This window comes from Psittacula echo (assembly GCF_963264785.1).
Source record: "Psittacula echo genome assembly, chromosome: Z".
Taxonomy (NCBI): domain Eukaryota; kingdom Metazoa; phylum Chordata; class Aves; order Psittaciformes; family Psittacidae; genus Psittacula; species Psittacula echo.
The window spans coordinates 106,712,171-106,730,957 of record NC_137742.1 but is presented as its reverse complement, the minus strand read 5'-3'; the positions used below and the strand labels follow the sequence as shown (position 1 = coordinate 106,730,957).

Sequence of the window (18,787 nt, the reverse complement as noted above, 5' to 3'; positions counted from 1 at the left end):
ATGATACAATTTATAAAAATTGTAAAGTATATGCTAACCTTATTTTGAAATTCCTCAATGTCCCAACTTAGGCCATAAAAATGTAGATATATTCTAATCCCCTTATCTAATTATATTACCTTGCAAATAAAGCAGTGCACAGGGAGCATTATGAAGACCATCAATATTCTTCATGAGTATTTGAAAGTTTGTAGTGGCCTTAACCCAGTAGTAAATAACAAAGCCCCAATTACACTTACTCAAGCATGATTACATATTATGCTACATTAAGAGCCACTTGAACATTCTATTCTTTTCTAATTTAAAATTGTATATAGTTAGGATTCACCAAACGCACCTAAATCCTATTGGCAAACCCTGGTACCAGAACAGTCAAAATGTAACTTACTCCTACCTTCGTAATTACTTACTGTTGACTACTATATTTTTGCAACTTCAACTATAGATACTCTTTTACAAACAATATCCAAATAGCCTCAAACATAGTAAAAAAATGCTGGTCTAAGACTATTTCTGATGTACAATCTGCTACTCAAGAGCAGCAAGTACTTTAGGTAGTATTAAAATTAAAAGTTCTAGCAGAACAGCAAACCAAAGGAAGTTTCAAGGAAGAACTGTTGGGAGGAGGCAAAACCAGTTCTAATATTGGAAGTGTAAGCCTTTTACTGCAGCAGAGCATCTGCTGTAACTAACTCATTTTTTAACTGGAGGTATTTCCCTACATCAAAGTGAGCGGTGCCACTGCCTTCTGTTAACTAATCCCAGTCAAAAATAATCACAATGACTCAATAGAGTAGCAAAACCACACACAGGTGGCTGTCCAAAAGCTGTGTCCAACTTAACTCCCAAACTCAAGTGTAATTCACTCCAGCTTACTGCTGGCTTGACCTGGTGGCACAGCATTTTCTTCCCTGGAAACTCTGCAGGCTCACAAAACAGGACGTGAGGGTTTCTTCAGACCTGTACACTACAAAAAATTTTAAAGTACCATCTATATAACAAGTGCGCTAGCAAGACAAAACAACAGGGACACCCACCTGAGAAACTGAAAACAGCAGTAATGTTGACAGAATGTCCCCCCAATCCACAAGCTGATGCCACTACCTGTGTCTCTCAAATTGACAGCTTTACACAGATCTCAGAAAACAGCAGAATGGAAAAGCTACTGCACTTCCAAAGGGAGTAATAGCTCTGTTCAACCTTCTAATGGGCAAACTAGAAGTTCAACTTTTCAGTTAAACTGACTGTAGCATATTGGGTTTTTGCAACTCCTATCAACTTGGACTGAGCTCAAGATACTGCTGATGATAGGTTTTTCTCCTGTTTCTTTGGTGGGAGACAGCTGACTAGAAATAGTTTTCCTAAATGCAAATTCAGCTTGAGGTCTGAGGATCACGCTGGTTCTCTCATTCTTGTATCATCACAACTAATAAAAATATCTAAGCCCAGTTTTGCCATCGGCTACACTGTGCATTCCAAAACGACAAGAAAAACCCCAAACCCCAGTCTCCTAACAGTCTGCACAAAGCATAGTCAGACTTTAATGTGCTTATGTGCTTGCAGAGAGGACAAAAATATGTGCACAGATACAGCAGAAATTATGTGTCTGTATGGTATTTTCTTGAGTTTAATAACAGTTTTGTAAGAAAAAATACAAAGTAGATCTACCTAATGAGGTCTTCTCTTTGTGAGGGAGTTTTCACTATAGAATTTAACATTTCATCACACCACTATAGATACATGGTTAAGAGGTGAGTACAGAGAAATTACTTTATCCACTGCTGGAATGCAGCAGCTATTTAACAATTCAGGGGGAAACTACTCTTTGAGAAGGTCTGTATAATCTCTATTTGAAATTGAAAGGACAATTCAAGTAAGTGGAATAATGTTATTATGTAATTTGGGATTTTGCCAGAGCATCAAGTGTAATACTTCATCAAGCTTCTTAGAACTCTGAAATGGGCCTTTAACGCCCAGAAAAGCCCAGGACCTTTACGATGGGGTCTTGCCGGGGCTGCCCAGCTCCCCATGGCTGAGCAGACCGCAGCAGCTCTGGAAAGACAGAGGACGGAAGAAGAGCACCACTCAGTCCTGGGGATTCCACTCCCGTTTCGGCCAGCAGCTCCTCTGTCCCTGCCAGCTCAGTTTGCCTTAACTGACAATCATACACACCTGAAGAGCCTGGAATATTTAACTGACAATCTGAAGAGAGAGAATATTCTTTTCTAACAGGATATGCTGACCTTCGAACAGTGTATGAGTTCAATGTTCAAACACATAGCACCAAACCACAGGGAAATCAGAGTTTCATCTCTCACGACTATGTTCGAGGCTGCAGTGAGCGGCCCTATTCCTTAAGCAGATGGAATCACAAGTTACAACAGTTAACAACTGTGCATCTAATGTACCGCTTGCCAAACTTATAGAGTCTGTCGAGTGGGCTCCACATGGCTTCCTCAACGCGCCTGAGCCCGGCGAGCGCAGTTCCGCGGGAGGCACCCGGGAGCCAGACGTGCATCGTCGTGTACAGCAGCGATGGCGGAAGGCCGGAGCCTGGTGGAGACTGCTTCGGGGCACAGAGCACCGTGCCTGGCACCGCGGCCTCGGGCTGCGCGAGGTTCTGCAGTGCCCTCCGCACAGCGCCGAACACCCCCGTGTGCCAGTGCTGCGGCACCCCGAGCAAAAGCGCTGAGCCTTCCCGCATCGCAGCTGGGAAAGACATCCGCTATGGAATACCCGGAGAATCTTCACCCCGTGTTGCCTATGGGAGAGTTAAAAGAATCTCTCATGGGTTTATACGTGTTGCTGTAATATCACACGCAGCCAGCCCTTCAGCACGGCAGCCTCTCCTAGCCGTGCTCTGGCTATTCAGAACAGCCTCTGCTCTTGCCGTTACGCTGCTCCATTGCCAGGTTCGAGGTGCCCTTAAGCCCAGCGGAAAGCCCTTCCCCCAGCAGCACCGTCACGCGGCCCCCGACAGCGGCACCTGCCCCAGCCTTAGGCTTTTTCCCTAGGCAACTTATCCCCTCACAAGCTAGCCCCATGCGATGGATAACCAGCGGTATGGGAGCCGGGGCAGGCAGCAGGCTAAGTGCACCTTTTCGTTAACTTCATGTAAAGTAATAGCTCCATTTCAGCTGCCGGTCTCGTCAGACAGCAGCCGCACAACTGCATATGAAAGGCTCTCGCCAGCGCCTGAGCTGCAGGCAGCACGGCACACTGCCGTAGCTGCACGGGCCCTGCCACGAGCGACGGAGAAAAGGGGAGGAACGAAGGACTCTTTTTGCCCCATCGGGACACCTCCCAGATCCGAAACAAAGGAGAGCAGCCGCCAGTTTGGTTCACCGAAGCCACCGTGTCTGGGAGATAGGCCGCATGGGTCTCCAGCACCGGCGGGCCCCTCTCCGCGGGCGGGAAGGATGGGGCCTGTGGCTAGGGGCACGGCATGGGACCGAAGCGGGTGTCTCAGCCGGTTCCCGTAGGGCAGGGGCGAGGACGCTTGTGTCACTCGCCCCGTGCCCGGCCGAGCGGGAGGAGCGCGGCGACCCCCCCATCTGCGGCTGCTTGCGGGGCTCCGCGACGGGCGGGCACATGCGTATAACGGCTCATCCAGGCAAACACCCCTCACATCTTAAATGAGCCTCATTTACCAGCAGCCGCTTCAGTCGGGTTAGGAGCTTCTCAGCTCCGCTCAAACCGACACCCCGGGAGCCCTTTCCAGAACCTCCGCCCCCTTACCCGCCCCCCGAGGCCGGCCAGCCCGGACAGATCCCGCCGCTCCGCGCTCTGGATGTGGCTGAGCGCGGCGCCTGATACCGTGCCGCGCGGGGGCCCAGGCATGGCCGGGGACGGACGGGGACCGGCCAAGCTGTAGCCGCGGGCCACAGCGCCCTCGCGGGGGGCCGCCGTCAAGCCCAGCTGCGTCCATGGAGCGGCGGTGATCGCCGCAGCCGCGGAGTCACAGCCGCCGCCCCGCCAGGAGACGATGGCCCTGCACGCGTTCTGCTCGGTGCTGGAAGGTAGGAGCCGCGGGCGGCACAGCGCCCTCCGCGGCACGCCCGAGTCGCCCGCCCCTTCTCTGCCCCGTGCGGGCACTCCCCGCTCGCGCGCAGCCTTCGGCCCTCCTACCGGCGGCTGAAACTTCAGTAAGCGGGGCACGGGGCTGTGCAGAGCGCGGTGGTCCCGCTGCTACCCGGCCGGAGGCCTCCCGGCACCCACTCTGCTCCGCGCGAAAGTCAACGCCGCGGGGCTGCAGGGCTGGCTCTACCGGGAGCCCGGCGCGGAGCTGGTAACCCGCGGGCAGTCCAGGCTGCCCCCGTCTCCGATGGGCGCGGGCGGGCAGCGGGAGTACCTAGGCTCCTTGGGTGGGGGGTCCGTCCTGCAGCGCCGCGGGTCACGGCGGAGCCGCAGTGCCCGATCTGTTCCCAGGAGCTTGCTATGTTCCAGCTTTTTCACAGAAAAACCTCTCTTTGTGCTTTCGGAACTCCTAACGAGCTGCCTAGCAGTGATCGGGTTATCGTACTGTGAGCGGGAGCAGGATCTTTTTTCAGCAAGGTTTTCACAAAATGAGTTACCTGAGTGACCGGCTGCTGCCTGACCCGTGTTTATCTGTTCTTCTCCTGAGGCTTTTAAATCTTGTTCCTAACTTCTTTAGGCTCAAAGGTAAACAACTGAGGAAGGCTCCTCAGCCCAGCATTTCTTTGTCTGTGTTATCACTTGCATAGCTCGACAATGGGCGAGGATTTTCTCTTAGAAAGTAAAGCTAGATACGGCAGTTAATCGTGTGCCTCAAGAGATTATTTTCTAGCATTCAGTATCTTCTTCAGCAGTAGCAGACTTGAACCATCAGGGATTAAAAAAAAAAAAATAAATCATGATTTTGTTAGGAAATTCTGGAGTGTCTGCTTGCATTACTGAAGACAGCAAGGCATTATTGCAGGCAGAACTGCTTCTGGTATGCACTTATGTACTCCTCACATATGAAACTTGTGCAGAAGTCTGTTTTAAACCCGAATGTTTCCACGGCCCATAAAATCCCATGTTTCTGGCCTAAAGGCCAGATGTCTTGAGGGTTTAAATAAATATTTTTCTGTTACTGCCACAGTAACTGAGAGACAGGAGATACTTGCTCTCAATAAATGTTTATGTAGGTGTTAGCCATCCGCTGAGTTTAGATAACATAGGAACATAAGGCTTACATGGGAAAAAAAGGCATTTAAACCACTGTAAAGTACCCATAAATTACAACTCACATGTCTACTTTTTAATTACTTTCTACATCTGCAGATTTAGTTGCATTTCAGAAATAGTGTTTGCTGCACATTTGACTGTCCAGGTTTCCTCCTGACCAAACCTGATGCTAATCTTTTATAATCACAATAGAGTCCAGATACTAATTCCCTCTACAGAAGTTTTGTATTATTAATAATCTATAAGTTGCACAAAACCATTAGTCAAGAAGCTGTCAGTATTCTAAATGCATCACTTGCCATGACTACAGAAACAACCTATCATTACTTAGCATCACGCAGTCCCTTTTATCTCTTCTTCATTAGAAGTCCAATTATTACATCTAATCAGGAAGAAAAAAAAAAAAAAAAAAAAAAAGAAAGATTCCTATAAATAGACACAGAGATTTAATCCCCAAAGGAAACTATTGGGAATCACTTTCAAAGCAAGTCTGTATTTTACAAGTTGCATCTGAAGTTTTGCATGGAAGCTCTACTTACAGTGGCCGGGTTTTTTTTTCTCCATGCAAAAAAGCTATGTGTGCAGATCTGCTAAACCACACATGAAGTGCAATGAAGCTTAGTATACTGTAAAAAGTCACATACCTTTTAATAACTCTTAGAAACAGTTTAATCTCCTGTTCTTAACATGGAACGCATATATACATTTTTGTCATTCAGAGAGGTGGTATTTTTTGGCTGCACCTCAGGCAGAAGATAGCCCATCATACTCACTTGGCAGTTCAGATTTCTTCTGTAATGCTTGTTCAGAACTATGCTATGTTATTCCTCAACTGTCAAGAATACGGTCTGATTTAAATAAACATCTTAATATTATTCTTATTGCTTCTGCACAAGGGATTCAGCAAAACTTGTAGAAGTCTCCTGTAGAAGTCTCCTGGCTGAATCCCATCACCTTGCAGTGAGGATGTGCTCCCATGCAGCTCTTACAGCCAGCTATGCTGCCTGGCAGCGGTGGTGGGTCACTACAGCTCTGAGCCTGCAGTAGCTGCAGGTTTTGCTGAGGTGGAGCCCAGCCTAGGCCCACCTGTTTCCTTGGCAGTGAATGTAACCCATCAGAGGCCAAGGTGCTTGCTGTGTTTTGATTGTTGAAAGACAAAAGCCTTTTTCTCCCATCTTCAGTTCTCAATGAGATTTTAAACACAGTGAAATCATTCTTTATCCTAACACAGCTTGCAAAGTGCAACTGCTCCACAACAATAAAGCATTATAACCCTGTACTTCATACGGGAGAAAACCAGCTGCTTTCTTAATAGATCTATGTCCCTGTTACGCTTTGGAAGTAAATAAATCTATCTGAAATTTCTTCATATCTGCTGTTGCCCCAAAATGTGATTGCTAAGAGCTTATTCCTATTCTTCAAATGTGCCCCCTCTGTCATTTCGATATGCTGATATTTGGTTAAGAAAAAGAAAAAAACACCATCAAAACCACAAACTCTGTGCTGAATCCTAATTGTATGTTAGTTTTGGACCGTTTCAGTTATTACATTTGATTAACTTAAGAAGCCAAAATATAATTCTGTGATTTCTGCCCTGATAATTTAACAAACAGCCAGGACTAGAAGAAATCACTTCTACTTCTGGAGAGCCAACATTCTCAGCCTTCCAATGAGCTACAGAATTATTTCCAACTCTGGCAGGTTGCACAAATGTGGACTACTATGATTAACTTCCTGCCATTCTGCTCAGCCCGTTCATTTGCATTTTAACACCTAATTTATCACAAACAAGTAGTGTTAGTAAGTAATGCTTCCTTCCACACAAAAGCTAGGAATCATGCCTCCTGCTTCCAAAATCAAAAGATGTAACAATGGCTCAAAAAACTGAAAGCAAGCAGAGAAAAAGGATAATTTAAAAATGTGTTAGTGATTTCATTATTTGTCCACTGAAACCAAAAGCAAAGTGCTAACTGTAGAGGCTACAGTGGCCCTAATGAAGGCAGTATCGAGTGTAAGTAAGTCAGAATTTTATTTTTCACTTCAAAACAGAATCTACTTGCAACCTTTTCTGCTGCACCAAAAAGCTTGCACTCCTAAGCTGTTGCATAGAAGTAACTCAAGTAACTGTAGAACAGGACTCAAAAAGCTGCTGTGTTACAAACAAGGAAAGTATCTGGTAATATGTATTATGCCTTGCCTTTACTACATATACAAACATAATATCCAAAATGCACTGCTCCCAGAGTAGCATAACTTAAAAATATTAATATATGTTACATCAGTACTAACAGAAAACTTAGTGTGTAAATCAGGCATATAGTTGTAGGTGCAATACAGAGTAACACCAGACTGAAGCTAAAGGAGCTATTGAATTATGTATCTTTATTTAATGAAAAAGCTAAGATTTTCAGCACCTTGCCTCAAGTTTAATTCATGGACAGAGATTAGACAGAAAAATTAAGCTCAGAATGAAACTTCGTAACGCTATTCTTCATTTATGAACCTATCAGAAATTCACAATATAATTTATTGCAGGAATGGCAAAGAGTGCTGACAGACATCTGCAATTAGAGCAGAAAGTGCGCAAAGTCTTCTACATGTTTACCTGTGAAACAAGTTACACACGTAGTGATGGACATGGCTATCTAGACTGAAGCAAAACCTAAAATATAGTGTCATGGATACAGTTAGCCTTCTAGCTCTGCAAATAGGTTTGCTGCTTTTTTGACTAATATTCCAATTTCTTTTTTTTTTTTTTTTTTTTTTAATAGATAAAGCACTTACTTAGAGTCTTGATCAACTTAAATAGCTTGCTACCTTTGAATAGCTTGCTACCGTGATCAATATATGACGGACAACTACCACCACAAATACTGCAAGTAATTGGGGTGGGGGAGTGTAAATTTTTCAACAAAAACTCAGCAGGTAACTTTTCATTTAAAAATCACATTTTCTTTTAGCTTAGCTTTGTATTTCACTGCACCTTCTGTTATACAAAGATGACCCACTGTGCAGCAGGAAAGGACTGCCCGTGTGTTCACGTGTCACAAAACCTTCCTTAGCGTACAGTAAAATCCATGAACACAGGGAAGTCTCTTTTGAAGGGACTGAGAATACAAAGCTAGAAAAAAAAAGAATGCTTTGCACACAAATTGTTGTCAGTCATGATAGAAGACAGCAGATTAATTCCACAGCAGAAATTCCTGAAAAGATATCGACTGAAAAATACACTATATTGATAATAAAGAACAGTTTGGTGTAATCTGATCTGTTTTAAAGTCAAAATATCACTATCCAAGTGTTCTAGGAACAAGTAGAATATATCTGGGAAAGATCTATTCAGAATAGTCTCGTACAGCAGAATCAGTTCTGTCAGCTGCAGGGAAACCATCTGGACTTTCAAGTCAGTATATATGTAAGGTTTAATAATAATATTAATAATAAGGTTTAGTAATTAATAAGGTTTTTGAAACCCTTCATCAGCATGGTTTGCACATGCAGCCTTCTTATCAGCCTATTGCTGCACACAGCTTGGAGATGAAAAGAGATCTTCCATATAAAAAGGAAAGCTGCATTTTAAAAATGAAAGATACCATTCTTCTGGCAGACATAGCCAGGAATGGATTCTAAGTAACAGGATGTAGAGCAACGAAAATGAAGCAGCCCACAGCTGCTTGTACATTTCTAATGGAGGAAGAGATTGGAAATGTTAAATGTTTTGAGCAAACCTGGAGGGCACTCTGTCACAGATCCATCCAAGCATGAATTCTTTTGCAGAGAATTCTTATCAAAGGGATGTGGGAGAACTGCATTTACTTCCTGAATTAGTTAATCTGGTTTCTCTGCAGAGATACAGACTCCTATTTTGTTTCTTTGGCAATTTTAGAGAGAGGAATCCCTACTGGAAACAGCTGGAGTGAGATGAAACCGTTATATCTGAGAATGGACCTGAGTACATTCAGATATCCTGCTGGCATGCCAATGACTAACAAGATTTGTATCTTGGAAAGGAGCTAGAGTCACTGATAATAGCTGGGGAAGCTCACTTCTGCTATCAGGCTTTTGTGAGGAGGATTAAAAATGGGTTGGCAGCTCTTCTAGCATGCTCTGGGTGGGATATAGAAACAGCTTAAATGTGTCTTGCCTGATGCACACCTTTCATCTCAGTTACTTTATTCCATGGCAATCCTGCAGGATATTCCAGTATGAGGACATTGCTGGAGCAAAAAGTTCGAGGTGGCCATCTTAACTGTTCGTTGCTACTCATTTTACCAGTTTTCAGACATCCTGTTGAGGCCTCAAGAGATTAGGGTATATACACAGACTATGAACTATAAGAACATGTGGGATTCAAAAATGGCTGTGTTCTCATCCTCACCAATAGAATTGTTCAGAAATTTGAAAAGGCAGCAACAATGGAAGCTAGTATTCCTTTTATCAATTAGGAGATGTCACCAAGTGCTAGGAAGAGAGAAAAATCTCATTCCATGGAATTTACAGTTTGTGTTTCTGAGCTAAAAATGGCTTAAACCAGAAACACCCTTAAATAGCTTTCTGAAAGAAAAAGATGTGACCATCCACGCAGAATTACATAAAACCCAGAGTGTTTGGACACTTCACTTATCTAAACTGCAGAAATTCTTTACAAGAAGACTGGTCAATCACTTTGAATTTGTGCAGCATCTAACAGCATGGGATGCTACACTTGATCAGAGTCCTTAAAAGCAACCAAAACACATAGAAGTTGTTTATGTTGTACATATAATCTTGACCAGAGAATAAGATAGGATATGACCTCACAAATGTTCCCACCACATTTATAGCTAACAATGTTTAGACATATGAGGGGGGGAAAAAATGATGTAAAAGCTGGGATACTGTGATTAGCAATTACTGAATGTAACATTAATTTTAGCACACAGGGCAAATTAGGAGGTAGGTTCAAGAATAGTACACACAAAAGGATTTGTTCCCATAAGGCAAAACACAGTATATAATTAAGATCAAGCATTTGTTACTCTAGGCTGTGTCTGCCAGAAAGGAGTGGACATCCTGTCAAGATTTTCTAAAATGCATGACCTTTGTTTTGCCAATTACTGTCTATTTGGATTACATGTATACAAGGTGCTGCCTAATCCAGGGAATACAGCATAGAGATAAAACAGTGAACCCAGCTTTAAGCAATGTCTGTCATCTTTAACCCTGGGATTCTGACTACCACTATACTAAGAATGTGTAATACTTGAAATGATTAAGTGTGTATTTAAAAAATAGGTGGAATTTTCCCCTCTATTTTTCAGTTGTGCATGATGCTCCCCAGTTTGATACTCAGCTTGCCCTGCATGCACAGATCCCCCATTGTCATCACTGAAGACAGACACTGCTCTGAGCTACACAGCAAATCTAGTCTGTTTTCTCTATATGTGAAGATCCCGAAAGCATGCAGAAAAAGCAGAAGAAAGACGTACCACAGGGAGCTGAGAGCAGTACTGTATCCCATGAAATCTGAAGAATTCATCTTGCCAGGACGTACAAGCATATGTCAGATCTGCAGCCTAAAGCACATGTTTTCCTTAAGCAGCACACTGATTTTTCAATTTTGGGTTGAGTACCCGTTTACTATAAAACTAGCTATATTATTCTAATTTAAAGAGAAATAAGAGGCACTCATTTATGAATCTCTCTATATATACTTCAATACATATATTATCAAAGGAAATCTTGACTCCTGCAAACAATGCATAGTTTATTACACTAGTTCAGGGGATTCTTTTATATTATTCCATAAGCCTATTTCAACAATAGAATAGTAACAAGAATTTGCAATGTATGGTTACTGTCTCCATTCTTAAAAATTTACACAGCTGTCTGCAGGCTATGTGATCTAAAATATTTCATGCAAAGAAGTGAAGAAAATGAGAAATCAATTCTTTTAAAAGCACAGACAGAAGGTCACTGCTTTTTCTTTATTTCTAGTTAATGTTCACACTGGTAAAAACTATCAGAGCTTTAAATGGTAGGACAAAAGTATGCACCATAATTCACAGAATAAAAGTCTGTAGCAAATACCAGATTCATGAATAAAAGAAGCCCTCTCAATCTCTGTCTGCCTCAGTGGCCGTGCTGCTGTTGGCTTAATGACAGCCTCTTCTACAGTGCATATACAATACCATGAAGCAGAAACTCAATATAAGGTGTGGAAACACTAACCTCTGTTGTATTTACCAGCTAAATATCTCTGACTTTATAAGGTCAGTCTCCCATATTTCAGTGTCCTCTAGTAGAACTCTCAATACCCTCCTCCATTAAAAATGAAGGAAACAATTAAAAGAACTAAACAATCGAACCCATCCTTCTGTCCTTTTGATATTCAGTGCAGTCATGCAATCCTGCACTGTTTGTGCTGTTGCTGACATTAGCAAGCCATGTGCAAGTTTAGATACTACTTCTGCTTCCTGTACAATAGTAGAACATGGAGCTGAAATCTACCTTTTATCCACACTGAAGAACAGTCATGTCACAGTGATATGAAGTTGAATTTAAAAGAGGAAAAATGAAGGAGCATTATAACTGTTTGAATTTAAGTTCATCAGAAATAACAAGATCACTCTTCATCTTCTCAAAGTGCTACAAGACTTTTGGTGAAAGTATCTCATGTCTGTTCTAATTGTGTCTGTGTCCCCACATACAGTACCAGGACAGTGGTGCAGGACAGTGGTTCAGCACTAGCTCTTCACTGCACCATGCTACAGGATCTAGCTCTTCCCAGACATCTTCCTTCCTTCTTACTGACTTGTATAATCCAAATTAGTCTTTGAGAATCAAAAATATGTTTCCAGGAAGTGGTATGGATTTAGAACACCAAGCAATAGCTTTGTTGTTTTTAAAACACACACAAAAATGGGTTAATGGAGCAGTTTAAAAACATCCTGACTGTTTTTTTCTCCTTCTTTCTTTTCCTTTCATCCTGAACATTAATAGGCCTTGTTTTCTCAGCCAGAAACCCCCTGTCTGCTATCATATACTGCTTCGTGTAAATGTATGTTTAAGGCAATACTACCCTCAGGCTCCCTGTCCAGTGTTTTCGGGAAGAACACGTACGATTCCTCTCTCCACCCCTTTGCTACCAGTGTCACAGAGGTAATGACTGCACACATACAGAGTATTAGTCAGACACACGTCTTTATCATATTATCCTCTGGGATAAAACTAATAGCAAAGAAAGGCCCTTAAACATTTGCTACCTGCCTTGAATACATCTTAAGGGTTGTTGAGAGCATGGAAAGGATAGGAATTGCCAAGGAAAGGAAAGAGATGGAAGAGATTAAAAATTAAGAGGATGAAAAGGGCAGTGAACAAAGAGGTAGCAGCCCATTCTTACTATATCCACTCATCCATATAACATGACAAAAGAAAGACAGTAAGGCAAATATTCAGGTCATTTATCTTCTGTAATTACCTGCATATCCATGCTTTTCAGCAGGAAATATGCGCTATTCCTTTGTACTTACACACACATATTCTGGACTATTTATAGAAACGGCAGTCTTTCTTTAGTGGAAGCCAGTCAGATTTCCTCAGTTCCTTTTAGGATTTTTTGTTCTTGTATCCACGTAATTTTGAGAAGGGAAATCACTGGTTAGTGTATCTGAACATCTGTTCTTACTGTCTCTCTGTGTACAAGAGAACACAATCACTGAAATAAACATAGATGCTTTCTGATATTTTAAAGAGGAAAAAGAAAAAAAAAGGTATACTGCAACAGTGGTAGCAATGTAGATAGCTTTACTAGAAAAACCCAAAGCAAACCAACAAACCCCCAGATTTTTCACTTGAATTATCTGCACTACTTTTGCTAGTCAGTAAAATACTTATTTTACTCACATTTCTGTGTTTGTTTGCTTTGAGGAAAAAAAAAGACAAAATCCATTTCACATTTTTAGAAGCATCACAAGTATATAGAGATTGCCATATACTTGCAAAACAGAGGGTGGGCACAGCACATCTTTCTTTAAAAACATAGTGACGTGTGATTTACATAGGAAACTGCATTTAATTTGCTGCATTCACATTTACTACATTTACATGTGGAAACTGCATTTACTTCAATGATAAAAAACAAGTTTGAAGTGCTGCTCCAAAATCAGTATAGGAAAAAAAAAACAAAACAAAACAACAAACCCAAAGAAAACACATAGACAACTTGATAACCACTGTTAAGATTGTTAGGGGCAAATGATCTCAGGAGTACAAATGCATTACAAATTCATGCACTTAAACTGATCTTCTGAGTGCACAGTTTAATCACAGAAGCCGCAAAAATAAACGGCAAATAATTTTGAAATAGTGACTTCTATAGAAGAAATATTAAATAAAAATATCTGAAAACTAATGTCATTCAAATGTTAATGAAGATGCAATATTTGTTTATTTTATATGCTTTAAAGACAAGTGAACATCCATAACTTGAAGACCTATGACAGGTACTAGATACTTTCTTCTGAAGGATGAATTTTCGATCTAGGGTGTGTCAGCAACAATTAACAATTGATACTTTATATTGGGACAGGGAGTATATTTTTCAGTATATTAAAAATGTGGAATTATTGCAAATATACCTAAGTCTTAACCTACTACCTCTTGATCCATCCCTAAAAATCAAATGTACTTCTAGGAACGTATCACTTGTTTGCAAGACCCGTATGGTATTTTAGAACGCTCAGAGTTGTGAACTCACCGTACAAGGGAGGAAAGTGTTACAGTGACATGCAGCCTGTTTTAATAGGGGGAGAGAGAAAAAAGGGCATCAGAAACACACATAATAAACCGCACATGCTAGAAGAACACTTTCAGGGGCAGACTTTGATTTCTTTCCCCAAGGTAATGTATCTATGCCAAGATGCAACATTGCATCTGGATGCGTTCAGTTGAAATCACTGTAGTGCACAGTGAGTACCTGCTTACTCTGGAACTCTCTGAAGGGCTCGAAGTCTAACAGCAACTCAGGGAAAATCATAGAGAAAATGCCATTTCAGCATGAGCCAATAAAATGCCTGCGAAATGACAGGGGAAAACCGCAAAAATAAAATGGACTTCTTGAATGTGACAATAAAATTCTGCTGATTTTTTTTTTCCCTGTTGTGGTAAGGCTATGCCTGTCTGACTTAGTATTAACAAGTAGATTAAGAACATGGGAAAGGCCACATCAGCTCAAATCAAAGGTCCATCTAGTCTGGATCTCTTCCTTCACAGAGATAGAAAAGCAGAAAGAGTATAAAATAGAGCAAATTATATTTTCCCAAATAGTATCCCACAGTTCCAACAACTTAAGACTTAAGGGGTTTGTGAAACAGAATTTTCTATCTCAAGGATGTATTATGAAGTATAAGCATTAAAAAAAAAAAAAAAAGTCTCATTTTAGGTTTGTCTGATATCCCTAGCTCCTGTACTGGAAGAGACAACAAGTAGTTGCTCTCTATTCACCATCTCAAGGATAGCCAGTATTTTATGACTTGTATCCTATCTCCCCTCAGCCAGCTACTGTGCAGAACAGTGCGCTGCCGTACTTAGCAAGTTTTCCAATACCTGTCCAGAATTGTAAAGATACTCAAGACAGAAACAACTGAAAGTTTTGAAGACTGGCATAATTAATATACTTCATTCTCTTTTCCCTTCCTGGTAACCCCTAATAATTTGAGGGGACAAAACATTTTAGGAAAATCTGGATATTAAACTTGCTTTGTAACTCTTGATGAATAGTGGAACATGGAATCTTCACTACATGCTGTTCAGACTGATGTTTCTTGGGTGCAAGAGAAGTGTAAGTGTATAGTAAAGGCCAAATGCAAAATCACCTAGACGGCTTCCTTTTAGGAAAGGAAGAAAGAGGATTAGAGGAGAGACTATAACAGAATCTTTAAAGGGTCTAGTATTTAGTCAATTCAAATCTAGAAAACACTAGCCTGTCAACACCTGAGACTAGCAACACTCCAGCAAACGAGAGTGCTTGCAGCAGTGTACATCCTAACAGTGTCCACGTCCTAGCTGTTGTGACTGCTCAGAGTTAAGTCTCTTCATTGTTAGAACTTATGTCTGCTTGTTTTCTACTGCCACACCCATCACAGAAATCAGTGAATTTCTGTGCTACTGTGACTGCATCTCAGCCACCAGTCTCATGAGCACAATTCTGTTGTGCACCTAAAGGCCATGTAGGGGTAAGACCATGAAGTGTCTCCTGTAGTCCTGATTAATTTCTCGGAAGCTGGAGAAGTGAAGAAACACAAATGGAGGTTTAGAATAAATATGGTTCAATATAGCAGAGAAGCATCTTCTTTCAGGATGTAAAAGTTGTATAGAAGATAGGTACCATATAATTTTATAAAATGCTTGCAAATCAGTAGATAATCTAGAAAATATCCTTGAAGTTCTCAGCTGTTTTGATCTTCTCAAGCTGATCTTCTCAAGCCTTTAGTGGGGGACATGGGGATGAAGAGCAGCATCCCAGATGCAACGAAAGCATAATCAGTGCAACAAAAGCATGATCAGTAGTGTTTGTGCTCTCTCTAGTGTATCTGGTCTGAAATCATACTGGCTTTCAATAATTTGCTTGAACCTTTCTGCATTGTTCAAGGCCAGGCTGGATGAAGTCTTGGGTAACATGGTTTAGTGCAAGGTGTCCCTGCCCATGGCAGGGAGTTGGAACTAGATGATCTTAAGGTCCTTTCCAACCGTAACTATTCTATGATTCTATGATTCTAAGTTCCCTCAAAATAAAGATTACTGTTCTTATATATGTTTTTTTAAGGAACCTGGAAAAACTGACACTGCACTTAGACTGCACTAGTTTCCTAAAGCTGAAATTTTAAGAAGGCACATTATGTATTTTTGTATGTTCCAAGTTGTTGTGGTTAGTAATTTATAGGATTTGCATGAATCAGGACTGCAGAAAATGGTCTATAATTTTGATAAATTACTGATGTTTTTCCTATCCAATTTCTCTCATCAGTGTTACTAGTAACAATCTTTGTAGTGGAAGGGATTGCCGTTGCACAGAAGACACAAGGTACAATTTTGGTTTGATGATTTTCTTTCAAAAAAATGTAATGTTTTTCTCATTTTTAAGTAAGCAATATAACTGAAAGAAAGTATTTGTGTTCAGATATTAATAGCTCTTGAATTACCAATATGAATTCCAGTATTTTCAATTTTCCCCCTATTTACAATTTTTTTTTTTCCAATTGCACAAAGCCATCCAGTCAAAAAGAACATGAAAGTTCACTTACCCAGTTAAAATTCTGTGGGTTTAGACCTTAGCAGTGGTAAAAAAGCATCCTGGAAATGCATGTTTTCTGTATCTGACAAGCTTTTCAAATAATCCACCCACAACCATTTTTGAAGCTTGCTGAGTGGGGAAGGCATCGGTTTCATAAAACTTGTTTTCTTACATGCGGGATTAACCCACTCTTAGGAGAGAAGAATTCCTAGAACTGATACCTACAGAATTTCCTTTAACAATTTCTGTGGGAGAGACTAAGTTTTCACCCCCATAAATCCATAAGCTGCCAAGATACCAGTGAAAGGTGATATAATTTACTGGAGGCAGCCAAGATCTGTATCGGCATGGACTCCCTCTCAAAGCTCTGCAAATTTAAACTGTTTAAATATAAATAACATTATGAGAGCACCCTGTAAGATTTAGGAAAAATCTAGCAGAAACCACATATCCTGTGTCTTACTCACTCCAGTTCTGCTGATAAAAAGAAGGGCCAAAGGTACTTGGAAAGAATGTCAGAGATCATATTATTCCCAACTCCTTTCTCTTTGGATAATAAAATCTGAACTAACAAAGCTCCTCCAACGGATCCAGCAGGGTGCAGTAGCTTAGTAAACTGCATAATCTTAGTCAAGGACTATATTTCCGTGTACATCCAGAAGAGTTTTGATCTTAAATGAGACCCTTAGCTACCAGTGCAATCTACCTATTGCTAGTAATTTTATTAGCTACCATTATTGCATTTAGTGTATTCTACAAATCATAATTTGTTCTGTTGTAAGCATTCTGTATTTAAAAAAAAATACTGTAAATAAATATTTAGCCTAAGGGCCACATATTTCAGTATAATCTGTAATCAGGGCAAAAATAGTAAAAGCTAACAAGTATTTTTGATTATATTATTCATGTAGGAGTGGAGAAGGCATAAGCCGTAAAATAATGCTGGTGTATTGGCAGCCACTCTATTTGACTTAGAAAGAAGAGCATAAAAAAGTCTAAGCTGACTTGTGTAAAAAAAAATAAATTTACTCCCTCTCTTCCCTTCCCAAGAATTACTCAACATATTTGATATTCTGAAACTGTGATCTCTCTAGGGTATACCACATCACTAAATTAAACATAAGATTTTCCTTGCTAGACATTAGCAAGCAGCATAGAAAAGGCTTTTCAACCAAAATAAATTACTTTCTTCTTCCATAGGTTATGGGCTATATCAGTGTTTTACTTTTTTGCAAAATCAAACTTGCATGCTTGCAGGAGAAATTTATTTGATCACTTTTTTTTTCCACTTAAGGTGGGCAAAGTATTGGCATGAATCGTATTCCTCCCACTCAGTGTGACAACTGGGTACGGACAAGTAATGGAGGACATTTTGCTTCACCAAACTACCCTAATGTGTACCCACCAAATCAAGAGTGCATCTACATCTTAGAAGGTACATGCTGTCTTTCTCTTTTGTTGTGTTGTAATCTTACTGTTCATTGGAAAATCTTGAACTGTTAAAACTGTGTCATCTTACTATACTGTCAAATACTGTATAGCCATACTGGTAAAATAATAAATTCTGCAGTCATTTGGTTAAACAAGAAACTATATTTGCTCTCTGAACTAATAACAGATTAATAGAAAATGCAGTCATTCAGGAATTAGCTGTATAGAATAATACATACCCTCACAGCCAGAAAAAGCAGCATCAGATCTCCTGTAATCTATGAAGACACAGAACTACTAAAATTAAAACTGTAGCTTGTTATCTTAATATCACTTCCAATATTGCTGATAATAAAAAGCAAAAGATGCATGAAGACTGTCTTCATCATTTATGAGACCTTACCTACACTATACCTAGACTATACCTATACTATACCTAGACTATACCTAGACTATACCTATACCTTACCTGTACTATTCAAAGTGTATCCCACAAGCAGAAAATCTTTATGCTGTCCTTATTAATAAAAAAAGACACATCTGACTGCCGTGGAACTGTACTAAAAATATGGAGATTTGTTAGCACTGCTGAAGTCACTGCTAAAATAACGTGATGAGGACAAACAAAAATTAATTAACTAGAATAAAACCACATTGCAATGGGAATATCTTGGGTAAAGGCTGCAAGACTTGAGACACACTAATTATTTTTTCCTCTTATTAGGATACATCCAAAACCCACTGAAGTTAGCTGAAAACATTAGCTGGCTTAATGATCAGATTCGTATCAATTAATTGAAATACTTCAAGTAACATGTTTCAGTGAGGTTTTATATGTACAATATAATAGTGGTTCACAGACCCTCATTTTTTGCTTGTATGCATGTACATCTG

General features: G+C 40.6%; 1 protein-coding gene across 1 annotated transcript in view; it reads left to right on the top strand.

Annotated features, from left to right (window-relative positions):
• Positions 1 to 3,985: 3,985 nt before the first annotated feature.
• The window catches only part of NETO2 (neuropilin and tolloid like 2), a gene marked incomplete at both ends in the record, with an annotated part of 29,185 nt that continues 14,383 nt past the window's right edge, over positions 3,986 to 18,787 (top strand). The window contains 3 exons of the mRNA XM_080637228.1: positions 3,986 to 4,019; positions 16,196 to 16,252; positions 17,757 to 17,897. Coding sequence (XP_080493354.1) covers positions 3,986 to 4,019; positions 16,196 to 16,252; positions 17,757 to 17,897 — 232 coding nt within the window. The remainder of the gene's footprint in view (positions 4,020 to 16,195; positions 16,253 to 17,756; positions 17,898 to 18,787) is intronic.